General features: G+C 49.1%; 1 protein-coding gene across 1 annotated transcript in view; it reads left to right on the plus strand.

Moving 5' to 3' along the window:
* parvg (parvin, gamma) overlaps positions 1-19,019 on the plus strand; it is a 70,699-nt gene that overhangs the window by 24,721 nt on the left and 26,959 nt on the right. The window contains exons 6-8 of the mRNA XM_072484526.1: positions 2,850-2,965; positions 8,205-8,260; positions 15,054-15,082. Coding sequence (XP_072340627.1) covers positions 2,850-2,965; positions 8,205-8,260; positions 15,054-15,082 — 201 coding nt within the window. The remainder of the gene's footprint in view (positions 1-2,849; positions 2,966-8,204; positions 8,261-15,053; positions 15,083-19,019) is intronic.

Here is a 19,019-nt window from a genome sequence, read left to right on the forward strand (position 1 = left end):
CTGCAATGTGGTTGACTCAGAGATGTGCAATAAGTGATGCCCACATGAATGAATTTTTAAGTAAGTACTGCAATGTCAGTCCAATGCTTTCAATGTAACAGAATTGGACAGAGAACCATGTTTTTTTTAAAATATAAATTTAGTGTGCCCGATTCATTTTTTCCAATTAAGGGGCAATTTAGTGTGTCCAATCCACCTACCCTGCACATCTTTTTTGGGTTGTGGAGACGAAACCCACGCAAACATGGGGAGAATGTGCAAGCTCCACACGGACAGTGTCCCTGAGCCGGGATCGAACCTGGGCCCTCGGTGCCATGAGGCGGCAGTGCTAACCACTGCGCCACCGTGCAGCTGATGCCTTGACACGCCCATACAGAGCAGGTGACACCTGAGACACCAGGATAAAATAACCTGAGAAACCGTTTGTGGTCCACAACCTGGACTGTTCACCTCCAAGCTACAAAGTCTGTGACACAATTAACCTCCTACAAAAAGTTGACTTGGTCAACCAACAAGACATGGCTTCAAGTATCAACATGAATTCCTGAATCTCTTTACAGGACTGGAGCAACTGGAAAATGTATACAAGATCACACGAGGGAGAATGCTAAATCCATGTGCTTATTCCCGCCACAAAAGATACCCCACCCACTCTTGAAACAAGTACAGCAGCATCTGGATGCGATGACTGCGACTGCATAGTGCTCTGGGATTGTCCCAGTCCCATAACCATATGGGCCTCCCCAAATTTGCATCAACCTGATACAGCTTAGCTTGGCCATTGTCAGAGAAGTTCATCCCATATCGTCATCTTATGAAAGCCTGACTTGAAAAGCATGGTATTTTCAAAACTGGATGCAAACAATGAGGAGTTCCATTCCTGATTACATTTATTATCCCCTTCAGTAGATTCTGCTGGATCATACACACGCTAGAAATATTCCAATGCATGATGTCAGCCATTTTGCAGTGTCTTCATTTTTCACATGGATGGTGAATTGGTTCACGGTGCAACATTAAAGGTACAAACTTGGAACTGTGTCAATGTTTAGATCTATAAATGTCTCTTCTCAACACCACACAGACCCTGGGTCTGAGTCATCTCATCTGCCTTTGTACATCACTGTGTGGGTAGTATCGCACTCAGTCCCACGTAATCCTATATGTGCCAGACCCTTGTACTACGCAAATCAGCAATGTGTGGCAGCAAATGTTGATTCCAATTATTGATAACAAACCTATTGCTGAGAAAATTATGACCACAGGAACGAAGGTTACTATGTGTACCAAAAGTGAGTGTCATGAAAACTTTTCAATGTATTTCAGATAGATAGAAATTTGGGCCAATACACAAATTCATTTTCACAATGCTTTCACAGGAATGAAATTAATGTCTGAAAAATAACTGGGTTAGCATTCTGATAGGTAAGCAATCCATAGAACCCCTACAGTGCAGAAGGAGGCCTTTCAGCCCATCGAGTCTGTAGCGACCCTCTGAAAGAACACCCTACCTAGGCCCACTCCACTGCCCTATCCCTGTAACACTGTAACCCCATCAAACCTTTGGACAAAAAGGTGAAATTTAGCATGCCCAATCCACCTAACCTGCACATCTTTGGACTGTGGGTGGAAACCAGAGCATCTGGAGGAAACCCACGCACACACGGGGAGAACGTGCGAACTCCACACAGACAGTCACCAAGGCCAGAATCAAACCCGGGTGCCTGGTGCTGTGAAGCAGCAGTGCAAAGCACTGTGCTGCCCATGCAACAGGCCCGAGTAGCAGGGCTACTAGTTGGTATTCAGAAACTGGGAACCAAGGTGAGGAAGTCAATCAGAGGTAAGTAATTAGATTGGAATATTGATTTTCCTCTGTTGGATTGACAAACGTATGGCAGAAATGTTTACACTATTTGTTTTTGTGTGTATGTAATTGGATCTGTGTGTGTATTTATGTATATATAATTTCTTTCCCAAAGTAACTGGTGTTTGGGTGACATTTGACAACCAAATTTCGAAGAGGAGTTACTCCCTCTGTCATGATGCTATCCATCTATTACTGATTGACTTATTGGTCAAATCCAAAATCTCACCCAGTGCTTTGTTTGATGTCCTTTCCCAGGAAAGTTGTAACACATCTGGCTCACAGAGTAATGGAATGGCATTCTGCAAATATTGAGTTTCTGATCTTAATTATGCTGCCCTGTGTAGCGGTGAAGTGGAAAACAAGTACTTCTCTACAGGAGAGGAAGCTTAAACAGTCTATTGGATCAGTAGTCACATTCTAATAGGACACTTTGACCTGTAAATGGCATTGTTTCCATAAATAGCAAATAATAATGGGAATGCCACTAATTCTCAATCAGTCAACATCAGACTCTAAAACAGCTACTTCCCCACTGTCACCAGACTCCTAAATGACCTTCTTATGGATGACCTCATTAACACTACACCCTGTATGCTTCATCCGATACCAGTGCTTATGTAGTTACATTGTATATATTGCGTTGCCCTATTATGTATTTTCTTTTATTCCCATTTCTTCCCATGTATTTAATGATCTGTTGAGCTGCTCGCAGAAAACTACTTTTCACTGTACCTCGGTACACGTGACAATAAACAAATCCAATCCAATCCAATGCCCCAATGGACAAGTCATGGGTGGAGGCTAGGGGCACATGTTAAGGGAAAATCAAATGAAAGTATTTCTTCACAGCTCACTCAACTACAACTCTTCAGAGGTGGAGAATACTGATTTGAAAATCATGTTTGCAAGTGTGTACGTACTGTATCTCAAGCCAAAGCAATTGTTATGTCCATTTTCAGCTCTTATTTCTTTTGACTTTCAGTAATCCACAAAAAGGACCTGATCTCCACTTTACATCTCTTGGTTGCTATTGCGAAATACTTCCAACCTGACATTCCTATTCCAAAAAATGTCTGCGTGGAAACTTTAACGCTTGAGGTAACTATGAAAACCAAAGAAGGAGCGGTTTACTTATTCTGATTTGATTTCAGGCTCCTTCCAAGAATAATTATTTTGCAAGGTTGGTGCAGGCAGGAATCTATATTCTCAGATTATAGGTCTTGAGAAAAATCAATGCATCACTACACGCAATGAATGATGAATACTTCCCCAGCTTCAGTCCTGCCATGTCTGGCTTCCTGTGTGCATTTTGTATTGTATGTGAAGCTGTCAAATCCTTTTCTTTCTCTTCAATCACTGGTTTCTTAACTAAAAGGTTGGCTAGGTAACATACTAATGGGACTGTAATCTATCAACACAGAGCACCCATAGAAGTAAAGTACAGGAGGAACATGTCTTCTTTTCCCCTTCCAGTTCCTTGTTTCTTCCTCTTCAAGAAGAGAACAGCATGCCATTGGTACAAGCCAGCCTTCAGTGATTTGTTTTGAAAATAAATGGTCTGAGGGTTTAATTCCTGTGGATTCCTGTACCGTAGCCATGTACGTCTGTGGCAAAGGAATTATTTTTCAACCGGGCTACTCCACACGTTAAAGAAGTGATGCATGTTTCATGGATGTATTTACGAACTTGAATAGAACATGAAATGACTGGTCGGTAAAACACATGCCTTCCACATGACCACGTGTAATTCTATTAACATGAATTCTATCCAGCCCAGTCTTCTATTGATGAATGGTTTGCAAACTTTCTCTCTGTCTTCCAAAGATGGGAAACAGAAGAATTCCTTGACCTTTCTTGGTATGAAATGTCCCACGGGTTCAACATCCATTGAGTTCTGCACATCAGTTAGTCATCAAAGGAAAGGGAGCTTTCTAATTGAGCATTCACCCAGATACTTAAAGGGTTGGAGCGAGAAAATCCAGAACAACATTTCCAAGTATACTAAGGGAGCAAACCAAGAAAGTATTAATTTAGGGTGGGCGGCACAATAGCACAGTGGTTAGCACTGTTGCTTCACAGCGCCAAGGTCCCAGGTTCGATTCCTGGCTTGGATCGCTGTCTATGCAGAGTCTGCACGTTCTCCCCGTGTTTGCGTGGGTTTCCTCTGGGTGCTCCGGTTTCCTCCCACAAGTCCCAAAAGACGTGCTGTTAGGTAATTTGGACATTCTGAATTCTTCCTCAGTGTACCCGAACAGGCGCTGGAGTGTGGTGACTAGGGGATTTTCACAGTAACTTCATTGCAGTGTTAATGTAAGCCTACTTGTGACAATAATAAAAGATGATTATTATAGATTATGAAGGACAAAATAAAGTTCTCATTTACAGAGAGTGAACAATCACTAGATTCGGTTGTCAGGAAGGGTAGTTGTGGACAAAACTAATAAATAGCTAGATGCTGCATTGGCCAAATGGCCCCTTATCAGAACTCATCATGTGAGCTCCATCTGTTCTGTTAGTCGCAGTCACTTCAGTAGCTTGTATTTGTCACAGGAAAATGGACAGCATTGTAAAATGTGATCCACAAAAACACCAGTGAAATTCCTGTAAACCCGTGTAATTAAATCAGAATTTAATTTATTTAGCCACCATGAACCCTAGGCCCTAATTATAAACAGATGGAAACACTGGCTAAATTTAATGTACTGAATCAGAATTTAATTTATTGAATTACATTGAGCCAGTAGTCCTGCCTATAACTGAGTCATTTAAAACAATAGAACATAGAACATAGAACAATACAGCGCAGTACAGGCCCTTCGGCCCACGCTGTTGCACCAAAACAAAAGCCATCTAACCTACACTATGCCATTATCATCCATATGTTTATCCAGTAAACTTTTAAATGCCCTCAATGTTGGCGAGTTCACTGCTGTAGCAGGTAGGGCATTCCACGGCCTCACTACTCTTTGCGTAAAGAACCTACCTCTGACCTCTGTCCTATATCTATTACCCCTCAGCTTAAAGCTATGTCCCCTCGTGCCAGCCATTTCCATCCGCGGGAGAAGGCTCTCACTGTCCACCCTATCTAACCCCCTGATCATTTTGTATGCCTCTATTAAGTCTCCTCTTAACCTTCTTCTCTCCAACGAAAACAACCTCAAGTCCATCAGCCTTTCCTCATAAGATTTTCCCTCCATACCAGGCAACATCCTGGTAAATCTCCTCTGCACCCTCTCCAAAGCCTCCACGTCCTTCCTATAATGCGGTGACCAGAACTGTATGCAATACTCCAAATGCGGCCGTACCAGAGTTCTGTACAGCTGCAACATGACCTCCTGACTCCGGAACTCAATCCCTCTACCAATAAAGGCCAACACTCCATAGGCCTTCTTCACAACCCTATCAACCTGGGTGGCAACTTTCAGGGATCTATGTACATGGACACCTAGATCCCTCTGCTCATCCACACTTCCAAGAACTTTACCATTAGCCAAATATTCTGCATTCCTGTTATTCCTTCCAAAGTGAATCACCTCACACTTCTCTACATTAAACTCCATTTGCCACCTCTCAGCCCAGCTCTGCAGCTTATCTATGTCCCATTGGCACATTAAACCCTCTGGTTTCCAGCTTGAAGACCACTTTTATATCAAGCTCCCCCTGCACCCCATCGTGAAGTATTTGGGAAAAGATGGTTGAGATCTGTCATAAAAATATTTGATCTGCAAGCAGCCATTGATCTGTGGCATTTTAAAGCCATTTTTTTTAACTTCATAGTAACTTTCTATTACTGACTATTTCTTGCGAAATGATAGTATCAATCAAGTTTTGATTACAATGCAAAATAGGCACATCAGAATGTGCAGAGCAGGAAATGACCAGCTGTACATGTGGCTGGTTTCAACTTGCAAAATGCAAATTAAACAAGCAGGCAATATTGAGCAACTACCTCACCACAACCCCAATCCTAAACAAAGGCAATTGCTTCCCTTTTAAATTTACCAGTCTGGCAAATTAACAGGCTGCAAATGGCTTGCTACTGGGCCATCCCTTTAATAATAACTTTTTTAGTGTCACAAGAAGGCTTACATTAACACTGCAGTGAAGTTACTGTGAAAATGCCCTAGTAGCCACACCCTGTTCGGGTACACTGAGGGAGAATTTAAAATGCCCAATAACCTAACAAGCACGTCTTTCGGGATTTGTGGGAGGAAACTGGAGCACCTGGAGGAAACTCACGCAGACACGGGGAGAATGCGCAGACTTTGCACCGACAGTGACCCAAGCCGGGAATTGAACCCGGGTCTCTGGCGCTGTGAAGCAACAGTGCCAATCACTGTGCTACTGTGCCGCTATTACGAAAAATGCTTTGCCATATCTTGCTGAACAGCAACCTCTGCTTATTCTCCGGAATAACGTAATGCTTTAAATACTCTATAGTGTGAAGACAAGATTTGGTTTCTTTATAAAATAATGCTGACAAAAAATAACCGCTGCCCTTAAGATACTTTTATTTCTGAATAAGTAGAATAGCTTTGCTGTCAATAGCATATACTCTAGAATTCAGCGATGTTGATCCATCTGTGGGTGTTGCTGGAACAAACTTGAAATAAAACCTGCAGTTTGTGGTATTTTAAGAGGCAGTCCTTTGAATAGTACTTAGTTGTTTGGCTTTGTGTAGGTGGAATTAAAATAGGGTTTTAAAAAATGAAGCTAAAAGACTTCATTTGGCATGGTTGTGAAATATTTCCTGTATGTTAGTAGGGCCTGATTAAAAGGAAGTTCTCATAATGGGGACGATTTTGAATGTTGCCAAAGATGATGTCTCTATTTCTTTTGAAATCTTTTTTTTAACCTCATTTGTTTTTAGAAGAGGGGGTTATATTGTTATTCATCAAAGAGAGGCATGGAGGAGGTGCTGACGACGGGGGGGCTGGAGAAGGGGGTAGTATCAGCGGTTTACGGAGCTATTTTGCAGGATGAGAAGGCGCCATTAGAAGGGATCAAGGCAAAGTGGGAGGAAGAGTTGGGAGAGGAGATGGAGGAGGTGTTCTGGTGTGAGGTGCTCCGGAGGGTGAACGTCTCCACCTTGTGTACGAGGTTGGGGCTGATACAGCTGAAGGTGGTGTATAGAGCGCACCTTACCAGGGCGAGGGTGAGCCGGCCCTTTGAGGTGGTAGAAGATGTGTGCGAACGTTGCAGGGGGGGTCCCGCAAACCACGTTCATATGTTTTGGTCCTGTCCAAAGCTGGAGGATTACTGAAAGGAGGTGTTTAGGGTAATCTCTAAAGTGGTACATGTGAAACTGGACCCGGGCCCTCGGGAGGCCATATTTGGGGTGTCAGACCAGCTGGGGTTGGAAACGGGCGCGGAGGCAGATGTCATATCCTTCGCCTCGTTGATCGCCCGAAGGCAGATCCTGTTAGGCTGGAGATCAACCTCTCCAACCTGTGCCCTGGCACGGCGGGGGAGCCTGCTGAAATTCTTAATACTTGAAAAGGTCAAATTTGAACTGAGGGGAAGGTTCTACAATTCATGGGCGTTATTCATAATGCACTTTCGAGAATTGGATCACATCGAACATTGGGGGGTTGGGAGAGGGGGACTGTATGTGTTAATGGCGACTATGGGTGATTCCTGATTCCTTTTTGTCATTTGTTTGTGTGAACAGGCAGGCCAATGTTTGGGGTTTGGTGGGAGGATGGGATCGTTGTTATTGATATGGGGATTGACATTACATTCGTTACTGATTATTGTTGGGTGTAAATTTGGGAGAAAATGTGAAAAAGGAGAATAATAAAATATTTTTAAAAAAAAATCAAAGAGAGGCATGTTGATGAAAGGGGATATTTACCGCTTTTTAAGCTGGTGTCACTATCATGTACTCTGGGTTGGATTTAAGTCATGGACATCATTAGACTTCCCTCTCCCCACTCCGACAATGTGTCTTCACTTCCCGCACCATTCTGCCATTTCCCATTGCCCACTCCAACTGCATGTCTTAACAACTGGGCTGGATTTTAACCTAGCTTTCAGTAATAAAAGAGCAATATGCTAATATATGTAGGAGACGCAGGAGGAACAATCACACCACAAATTAATCTCCATAAGACCTTTAAACATTGGTCAAAAATGCTGTGGATGGGATGTGCTGAAAAAGGACTTCCAGCTCTCCATTTTGACTGTTTGCCAGTCCCATTTATTGGAGCCCGGTGGACAATAGTCATTGAAAAATAACTCTGATTACTCGTAGCCTTTTGTTCCTGTGGAGGGAACCCTCTTGGGATATTTACAAATATATTCACAAATGTTAAATTGATTCTTGTTATTTTGCTAGATTGAGAAAACAGGAATAAAGACGATGAAACACTTGGAATATATCACTGAGAAAAGGTAGGGTGCATAACCGTTCAACTTATAGTATAATTCAGGGAGTATACCCTGAAAATTTCACATATGAGTTTGTACAGGAGTTTGTGGGAGTGATCAAAGAGAGGCATGTTGGTGCTCAGTTCTGAGAGAAGATCATCCACTGAAATGTTAACACTTTTTTCTATCTCAGTGGGGGCTGTCTAGCCTGTTGAGCATTTTCAGCAATGTTGTGAGTTGTTTTTTTTTTGAAAATATATTCATTAAAGTTTTTTAACACAATTTTTCACCCTTACAAACAATAAACCCCCCCTGTAACAAAATAGAAAGAAAACACACATAACAAGATATATACATGGTAAAACGATATGTTACAGAGCTTTGTACACTGGCTCCCTCCCGTACATGCCAGTTTCCCAAATCTTTCATGTGTTTCTTGCTTAAACACCCCCTAGGCAAACCCCCCTTCCCCCCCTCCCTCCCCCCCCCCCCGCTTCACAGGACATCCCCCCCCGGGTTGCTGCTGCTGCTGACCGACCTTCCTCGAACGCTCCGCGAGATAGTCTAGGAACAGTTGCCACCGCCTGTAGAACCCCTGCACAGACCCTCTCAAGACAAACTTTATCCTCTCCAGCTTAATGAACCCAGCCATGTCGTTTGTCCAGGCCTCCAGGCTGGGGGGCTTCGCCTCCTTCCATATTAGCAAGATCCTTCGCCGGGCTACTAGGGACGCAAAGGCCAGAATGCCGGCCTCTTTCGCCTCCTGCACTCCCGGCTCGTCCACTACTCCAAATATTGCTAGCCCCCAGCTTGGCTTGACCCGGACTTTCACCACCTGAGATATTGTTCCGGCCACTCCTCTTCAGAACCCCTCCAGTGCCGGGCATGACCAAAACATATGGTTCGCCGGACTCCCTGAGCACCTTCCACATCTGTCCTCTACCCCAAAAAACCTACTCCACCTCGCCCCCGTCAAGTGCGCTCTGTCAACCACCTTAAATTGTATCAGGCAGAGCCTGGCACACGAGGAGGAGGAATTAACCCTACCTAGGGCATCAGCCCATAACCCCTCCTCAATCTCCTCCCCCAGCTCCTCCTCCCATTTACCCTTCAGCGCCTCTACCAATGCTTCCCCCTCTTCCTTCATCCCCTGGTATATTGCCGACACCTTGCCCTCCCCGACCCATACACCCGAGATCACCCGGTCTTGAATTTCCTGTGCCGGGAGCAACGGGAATTCCCTCACCTGCCGCCTCACAAACGCCCTCACCTGCATGTATCTAAAAGCATTTCCCGGGGGTATCTCAAACTTCTCCTCTAGTGCCCCTAGGCTCGCAAACGTCCCATCAATGAACAGGTCCCCCATTCTTCCAATCCCCGCCCAATGCCAGCTCTGAAACCCCCCGTCCATCCTCCCCGGGACAAACCGGTGGTTACCCCTGATCGGGGACCACACCGAGGCTCCCATTGCACCCCTGTGTCGTCTCCACTGGCCCCAGATCTTTAGCGTTGCTGCCACTACCGGACTCGTGGTGTACTTTGAAGAAGAAGAATGAAGAAACCGCTTATTGTCACAAGTAGGCTTCAAATGAAGTTACTGTGAAAAGCCCCTAGTCGCCACATTCCGGCGCCTGTTCGGGGAGGCTGGTACGGGAATCGAACCGTGCTGCTGGCCTGCCTGGGTCTGCTTTAAAAACCAGCGATTTAGCTCAGTGTGCTAAACCAGCCCCTGACGGCGAGAGTGGCAGCGGTGCCGTCACCAGCGCCCCCAGGCTCGTACCTTTACAGGACGCCATCTCCAACCTCTTCCATGCCGCCCCCTCTCCCTCCATCACCCACTTACGGATCATCGCCACATTTGCTGCCCAGTAGTAGCTCCCTAGGTTCGGCAGCGCCAACCCTCCTCTGCCCCTATTGCGTTCCAGGAACCCTCTCCTTACTCTCGGGGTCCTATTCGCCCACACAAACCCCATAATACTCCTGCCTACTCTCTTAAAAAAGGCCTTGGTGATCACGATGGGAAGGCACTGGAACACGAAAAGAAACCTCGGAAGGACCACCATTTTGACCGACTTCACTCTACCCGCTAGCGAGAGCGGTAACATGTCCCATCTTTTGAAGTCATCCTCCATCTGCTCCACCAACCTCGTCAGATTCAGTTTATGTAGGGCCCCCCAATTCCTGGCTATCTGGATCCCCAGGTACCGAAAGCTCCCCTCCGCCCTCCTCAGTGGTAGATCGCCTATCCCCCTTTCTTGGTCCCCTGCCTGTACTACAAAAAGCTCACTCTTCCCTACATTGAGCTTATAGCCCGAAAAATCCCTAAACTCCCTTAGAGTCTGCATGACCTCCACCATCCCCTCCACTGGATCCGCCACATACAGCAACAGGTCATCCGCATAAAGCGACACTCGATGCTCTTCTCCCCCTCGGACCACCCCCCTCCATTTCGTAGACTCCCTCAATGATATGGCCAAGGGTTCAATTGCTAATGCAAACAACAGGGAGGACAGGGGCACCCCTGCCTCGTCCCACGGTACAGCCGAAAATACTCCGACCTCCGCCGATTCGTCACCACACTCGCCACCGGGGCTCTGTAAAGGAGCTTAACCCAACTAATAAACCCTCCTCCGAACCCAAACCTACGCAGCACTTCCCAGAGGTACTCCCACTCTACTCGGTCAAAGGCCTTTTCCGCGTCCATAGCTGCCACTATCTCCGCCTCTCCCTCCACCGATGGCATCATTATCACGTTTAAGAGCTGCCGCACATTGGTGTTTAGTTGCCTGCCCTTTATAAATCCCGTCTGGTCCTCGTGAATCACCCCCGACACACAGTCCTTGACCCTCGTAGCCAGCACTTTTGCCAGCAACTTAGCATCCACGTTGAGGAGCGAGATCGGCCTGTACGATCCACATTGCAGTGGGTCCTTGTCCAGCTTTAGGATCAAAGAAATCGTCGCCTCCGACATTGTCGGGGGCAGGGTCCCTTCCTCCCTTGCCACATTAAAGGTCCTCACTAGTAGCGGGGCCAACAGGTCTACGTACTTCCTGTAGAACTCCACCGGGAACCCGTCCGGTCCCGGGGCCTTCCCTGCCTGCATACTCCCCAAATCCTTGCTCAGCTCCTCCAACCCAATTGGTGCCCCCAAACCAGCCACCTCTTGCTCCCCCACCCTCGGGAATCTCAATTGGTCTAGAAATCGTCTCATCCCCTCTTCCCCCGCTGGGGGCTGGGATCTGTACAGCTCCTCATAGAAGGCCTTGAATGCCTCGTTTATTTTCATCGCACTCCGCACCGTGGGTCCCCTTCCATCCTTGACTCCCCCTATTTCCCTTGCTGCCATCCTTACAGAGCTGGTGTGCCAGCATCCGACTAGCCTTCTCCCCATACTCGTAGGTCGCCCCCTGCGCCTTCCTCCACTGTGCCTCTGCCTTCCCTGTGGTCAACAGATCAAACTCCGTCTGGAGACGTCGCCTTTCCCCAAGTAATCCCTCCTCAGAGGCCTCTGTGTATCTCCTGTCCACTCTTAAAATCTCCTCCACTAACCTCTCCCTTTCCATGCCCTCTATCTTCTCTCTATGAGTCCTAATGGAGATTAGCTCTCCCCTGATCACCGCCTTCAGCGCCTCCCATACCACCCCCACCCGCACCTCCCCGTTGTCGTTGACCTCCAAGTACCTTTCGATGCACCCCCTCACCCTCCCACACACCACCTCATCTGCCAGCAGTCCCACATCCAACTGCCACAGCGGGCGTTGGTCCCTCTCCTCTCCCAACTCCAGTTCCACCCAGTGCGGTGCGTGATCTGAAACGGCTATGGCCGAATATTCCGTTCCCTCCACTTTCGGCATCAGCGCCCTGCCCAGAACAAAAAAATCTATCCGGGAGTAGGCTTTGTGCACGTGGGAGAAAAAAGAAAATTCCCTGGCCTGCGGCCTGGCAAACCTCCATGGGTCCACTCCCCCCTATCTGATCCGTAAACCCCCTAAGCACCTTGGCCGCCGCCGGCCTCTTTCCAGTCCTCAAACTGGAGCGATCCAGTGCTGGGTCCAACACTGTATTGAAATCCCCACCCATTATCAGGCCTCCTACCTCCAGGTCCGGAATACGCCCCAACATGCACTTCATGAATCCGGCATCATCCCAGTTCGGGGCGTATACATTTACCAATACCACCCACGTCCCCTGCAACTTACCGCTCACCATCACATATCGCCCTCCGTTGTCCACTACGATATTCTTGGCCTCAAACGACACCCGCTTCGCCACCAATATTGCCACCCCTCTATTCTTCGCGTCCAGCCCCGAGTGGAATACCTGTCCTACCCACCCCTTTCTTAACCTGACCTGATCCGCCACCTTCAAATGTGTCTCTTGGAGCATGACCATGTCTGCCTTCAGTCCCTTTAAGTGCGCGAACACTCAGGTCCTCTTTACCGGCCCATTCAGGCCCCTCACATTCCACGTTATCAGCCGGATTGCCCCCCCCCCCCCCCCCCCCCCCCGCCGACTAGCCATCTCCTTTCCTAGGCCAGTCCCGTGTCCGCGCCGCCCTCACCCTCCAGTCCCCCAGCTGGGAGACCCCCGCCCCGACCACCTCATCTGTGTCCCATTCCCCTTCGGCCAGTGCAGCAGCAACCCTTCTGCCCCCCCCCCCCCTTCCAAGACCCGTGTCTAGATTTTTTGCTCCCCCCATATCACTCCCGTAAGTCAGCTGACACCTGCTGACCCCGGCTTCCCCCACCGTCCCATTGACCTTCCCGTGTGGGAATCTCCCAATCAGTATGTGTTCCTCCATTCCCCCTCCCGCCTTTCTTCCCTAGCGCGGGAAAAACCCCATGCTTTCCTAAGCCTACCCCGCCCCTCTGGTGCAGCTCCTGTCGCAGCCTTGTCTCTTTTCCCCCATCGCCAACCCCCTCTCTCCCCCAGCCCATGTAACATTTCCTGCGCGTGTTTAACACCCTATATACAACAACCATCAAACATCAAACATCCCCCCCACCCTCACAAACCCTCAGTTTGAGTCCAACTTTTCAGTTTGAATAAAGGTCCACGCCTCTTCAGGCGTTTCGAAATAATGGTGCTGATCCTTGTATGTGACCCACAATCGCGCTGGCTGCAGCATTCCGAATCTCACTCCTTTCAGGTGCAACACCGCCTTGGCCCGGTTGAAACCCGCTCTCCTCTTTGCAACCTCCGTGCTCCAGTCCGGGTATATTCGGATCTCCGCATTGTCCCACCTGCTGCTCCGGTCCTTCTTGGCCCATTTCAAGACCCTCTCTCTGTCTGTGAAATGGTGAAACCTCACCACAATTGCCCTTGGCGGCTCGTTAGCCTTGGGCCTCCTCGCCAGCACCCGGTGTGCCCCATCCAGCTCCAGAGGCCTCGAAGGGGCCTCCGCGCCCATCATCGCCTCGAGCATCGTGCTCGCATATGCCCCGGCATCGGCCCCCTCCACTCCTTCAGGGAGACCCAGGATCCGCAGGTTCTTTCTCCTCGACCTGTTCTCCAGGTCTTCGAATCTTCCCGCCCACCTCTTGTGCAGCGCCTCGTGCACCTCCACTCTCACCGCCAGGCCCAAGATCTCGTCCTCATTCTCACTGACATTTTTCTGCACCTCCTGGATCTTTACCTCGTGGGCCTTCTGGGTCATCCCTAGTCCTTCAATCGCTGACAGCATAGGCGCCAGCATCTCCTTGCGCAGCTCCTCGAAGCAGCGCTTGATGAACTCCTGCAGCTCCGGCCCGCACTCCGCTTTGTCCCCAGCCGCCGCCATTTTGCTTTTCTTCCCTCGCTTCTCCCGCTGCTCCAATGCCGCTTTTTTGGCCGTTTCACTTCTGGTCCGGTCCATAAAAGGTGAAGGGCGACCTCGCTCTTCCCTTCCCCAAGGGTCGTCTTCAAAAAAATTCCCATTGGGGCTCCTCTAAAGAGCCCGAAAGTCCGTGATAGCGGGAGCTGCCAAATCGTGCGGCTTACCTCTGCATAGCCGCAACCGGAAGTCCTGAGTTGTTTTTATATTGGTCCTTCAGCTTACATTCCCATGTCTTTCAGTTCGAATAAGTTTCTTCCAAGAGTGTAAATAAATCACAATTCATAAGCCTTACGGGTGAATGTGAATTATGATGGTTTTCATCTGAGTTTGTTCATTTATTACATTGTAACATCTGGTTCGGTGGATCACCGTGCTACTTTTCAATCAGGGACCTGGTTTTTGAATCTGGACTAAATTGATGGGCTTAACATTTGCTACATTTGTTGGTGGTAATAATGCTCGAGGCCAAGAGACATGAAATGAGGTTGGTCAGTCTCAGTCCATCTCCTTGAAAAATATATCCACAGTAAAAATGAACAAACATACTGTGCTCAATTTGGTTCTATATTGGCAATGTCCTTCAGAGATCTGATGAGTTATCTTGGTGTGGGTAATGAAAAAGGTGTCCCACTGTTCCAGTACATGATGAACCTCTGAACTTGGGGCTGATGCTAAGCCTGAATAGTGGGGCTTTGCTCTGATTTGAACCTTGTCGTACTAGTTGTTGATAAGAAACTGCTTTTTAAAGTCCTGCAACAACAAACGTGGTACTGTACTTTTGAATGTATGATTTTCAAAAATTAGTTTCTAATAGAAGGTTCTGGACTTGCCCATTGTTTCTTTTACTCCACTGAGTTCAGGGTTGGGGGGGGGTATTGTTGTGCCTGCTCGTAATTCATTCTGACCAAGGATCCTCCATATTGGCTGGTTTGGCCTCCGATTGTAGAAAGAAATCTCCGTTTTACTCACAAACTAAATTATTTAATTTTTCTTTTGAAATAGTGATGATACGGAACAGAACCAAATACCAGGTAAGCTATTTCCTGGGATAACTATTCACATTAACATAGTACATGGCTGGAATCTAATTGAGGCCTTCAAACTACAGATCAAATTGCACAGAACTCAAAAATAGACCGGCAGCTCACATTCTGATCCATAAACTCTATAATAGCTGATGTTTCTCTCCTTTGGTGTCTGTGGCATTAAGCAGTGGCATCCTTGGGTTCTCAATATCAGTCATCCTTATTTTTGAATGAAATCTCTGTACAGGATGTTTAAATCAGAAAGATTTGACAATTATGTAAAGGAGTCCTTTGATGCGACCATCAATTCACACGAGACGGAGAGTTGAAGTGAACAGTGGTTTTAATCAGCTAGAACTGTGCCTGCCTGCAACTGCTCTGTACTGAGTGCCGCCTACAGGCTGCAGATCTATATACCTCCCCGAGAGGGCATAGCCATAGGCAGAGCCCACAAGGGCACCAACATAATACGATGTAATGTAATGTAATACAATGGTGGGCCACAGGCGGAGCCCACAAGGGCATCAACATAATACAATGTAATGTAATGTTATACAATGGTGAATGGTAGCAGTAATACATTCACCACATTCACCCCCTGTTAAAAATTGAAGTCCAGCGGGGGTGAGGTGGCTCACAGGTTGAGTCTGTCCGGCGCCCAGATCGTGCGCTGCGATCGCCTGAGCTCTGGTTTCGCTGCGGGCACGGGTGTTGAACTCGTCGCTGCGGGCACAGGTGTTGAACTCGTCACTGCGGGCACGGGTGTTGAACTCGTCACTGCGGGCATGGGTGTTGAACTCGTCGCTGCGGGCACCGGGTGTTGAACTCGTCGCTGCGGGCACGGGTGTTGAACTCGTCGCTGCGGGCACGGGTGTTGAACTCGTCGCTGCGGACACGGGTGTTGAACTCGTTGCTGCGGGCACGGGTGTTGAACTCGTCGCTGCGGGCAGGGGTGTTGCACTCGTCGCTGCGGGCATGGGTGTTGAACTCGTCGCTGCGGGCACGGGTGTTGACTCCGGGAGCGTGTCTTCTGGAGCTTCATCCCTGTAGATCGGCGATGGGGGGAGGGGGGTGTAGGCCATGTAGGGGTGGGGGCGATGTTCGGTATAGGTTGGGGGGATAGGTGATGGTCGAGGGGAACCGGCGGGTGCCAGGTCCAGGAGGGAGACTGTATCTTGTCGGCCGTCGTGGTGCGCCACGTAGGCATACTGGGGGTTGGCATGAAGGAGCTGGACCTTCTCGACCAGTGGGTTGGACTTATGGCTCCTCACGTGCTTTCAGAGGAGGACAGGCTCTTGTGTCATCAGCCAGGACGGAAGCGAGACCCCGGAGGTGGATTTCCTGGGGAAAACAAATAGGCGGTCATGAGAGGTCTCGTTTGTGGCTGTGCAAAGGAGTGACCTAATGGAGTGGAGCGTGTCGGGGAGGACCTCCTGCCAGCGGGAAACTGGGAGACTCCTATTCTGTAGGCCAGGAGGACGGCCTTCCATACCGTCACGTTCTCCCTCTCCACCTGTCCGTTTCCCCGGAGGTTGTAACTGGTAGACCTGCTCGAGGCGATGCCCTTACTGAGCAGGTACTGACGCAGTTCGTCGCTCATAAACAAGGGCCCCGGTCACTGTGGACGTAAGTGGGGAAACCGAACAGGGTGAAGATACTATGCAGGGCCTTAATGACAGCAGCCGCGGTCATGTCGGGGCAAGGGATTGCAAAGGGGAAATGGGAGTACTTGTCAACGACATTAAGAAAATACGCGTTGCGTGGAGGGGAGGAGCCCTTTGAAATCGATGCTGAGGGCTCAAAGGGTCGCGATGCCTTCACCAGGTGGGCCTTATCTGGTCGATAAAAGTGCGGCTTGCACTCGGCACAGACTTGGCAGTCCCTGGTCATGGCCCTGACCACCTCGGTGGAGTAGGGCAGGTTGCGGGCCTTGATGAAGTAGAGAAGCCGGGTGATCCCCGGGTGACAGAGGTCATTGTGGATGGCCCGGAGTCGGTCATCTTGCGCGCTGGCGCATGTGCCGCAGGACACGGCATCTGGGGGCTGGTTGAGCTTCCCTGGACGATATACAATATCGTAGTTATAGGTGGAGAGTTCGATCCTCCACCTCAAGATTTTATCATTCTTGCTCTTGCCCCGCTGTGTATTGTTGAACATGAAGGCTACCGACTATTGGTCGGTGATGAGGGTGAACCTCCTACCAGCCTCTCGTGGAAAACGGAGTCCTAGGGCCCGGGCCCGACCGTATGCAACCCCTCCTGCAACTCCCCCTCCCCCACTGCCCCAAGGCCCTGAAAAGATGCCTCCAATGCCACACAGCTTCCACAATGGCTTGAGCTTCTTTTTCGACTGAGGGGTGTCGAATCTCGGAGGCGTTGAGGGTACGGGAAAAAAAGGCTACGGGCCTGCCTGCCTGGTTAAGGGTAGCGGCGAGGGCGACCTCTGACGCGTCGCTCTCCACCTGGAAGGGGATGGACTCGTCCACCGCACGCATCGCGGCTTTGGTAATATCTGCCTTGATGCGGCTGAAGGCTTGGCGGGCCTCAGTCGTCAGGGGGAAGATGGTGGCTTTGATAAGTGGGCGGGCTTTGTCCGCATAGTTGGGGACCCACTGGGCTTAATATGAAAAGATCCCAAGGCATCTTTTCAGGGCCTTGGGGCAGTGGGGGAGGGGGAGTTGCAGGAGGGGGCGCATGTGGTCGGGGTCGGGCCCTAGGACTCCGTTTTCCACGACATAGCCGAGGATGGCCAGTCGGGTTGTGCGGAAAACGCATTTCTCCTTGTTATAGGTGAGATTGAGGGCTTGGGCGGTTTGGAGAAACTTCTGAAGGTTGGCGTCGTGGTCCTGCTGACCATGGCCGCAGATGGTGACATTGTCCAAGTACGGAAATGTGGTGCTTGCTCGAAAAGGGCGCCCTTAACCAAGAAGAGACGGTAAAACTATCCATTTTGATTAGAAGCAGCGTCGAGCAGGTCTACCAGTTACAACCTCCGGGGAAACGGACAGGTGGAGAGGGAGAACCTCAGAGTGGCCATCTTGTCTGGTGTCCAATTGTGATGCCCGGGTGAGGCCTTGCCGATGCAGCCGGTGACTCCCGGGGGCCAGGTGCCTGCGGCCTCAACTTGGCTGCACATATTTAATGAGCATAATGGCACATTTAAATATAGTTACCTGGATCACACCCAGCAAGGACGTGATCCAGGTCGCGGCAGGTGCCGCAGGTCGGGTGACTCACGCACGATTTTGCGCCCGGCACTAAGGATGTTTTGGGCATCTCCCGCTATGCACCTGGCACAACAGGATCGGCACCGAGCCCAGCACTGTGGGAAAATCGAAGTGTTGGTCTGCAAAAACACACATTCCCCTGGGTCTCTGTGGAACCAGGATAGGCTTGCATGTCCTTACAGACTGAACATACCTGTAGTCTTCAGCAGCATCAAAGCAGTCTCTCTTTAGTTTGTGTGACACATTTAGTGAAATATTGGGTATTCCCTGAATTATTTTAACCTTTTTGTGTGTTGGATTGCACAAGTTCTTTATTCACCATGGGATGTGGGCTTCTCTGGCTAGACCAGCATTTGTGGCCCATCCCCAATTGCCCTTGTGAAGGTGGTGGTGAGCAGCCTTCTTGAACCGCTGCAGTTCATGTGGTGTAGGTACACCCGCAGAGGGAGTTCCAGGATTTTGACCCAGGGATTGTGAAGGAGCGGTGATATATTTCCAAGTCAAGGGTGGCTTGGAGGGGAACTTGCAGGTGGTGGTGTTCCCAGATATCTGCTACCCTTACCCTTCCAGATGGTAGTGGCAGTAGGTTTGGAAGGTGCTGTCTAAAGAGACTTGGTCTAAGGACACTGTGCATCAGTGGTGGAAGGAGTGAATGCTTGTGGAAGGGGTGCCAATCAAATGGGCTGCTTTGTCCTGGATGATGTTGAACTTCACTCA

Source organism: Scyliorhinus torazame, chromosome 19 (assembly GCF_047496885.1).
Source record: "Scyliorhinus torazame isolate Kashiwa2021f chromosome 19, sScyTor2.1, whole genome shotgun sequence".
NCBI lineage: Eukaryota > Metazoa > Chordata > Chondrichthyes > Carcharhiniformes > Scyliorhinidae > Scyliorhinus > Scyliorhinus torazame.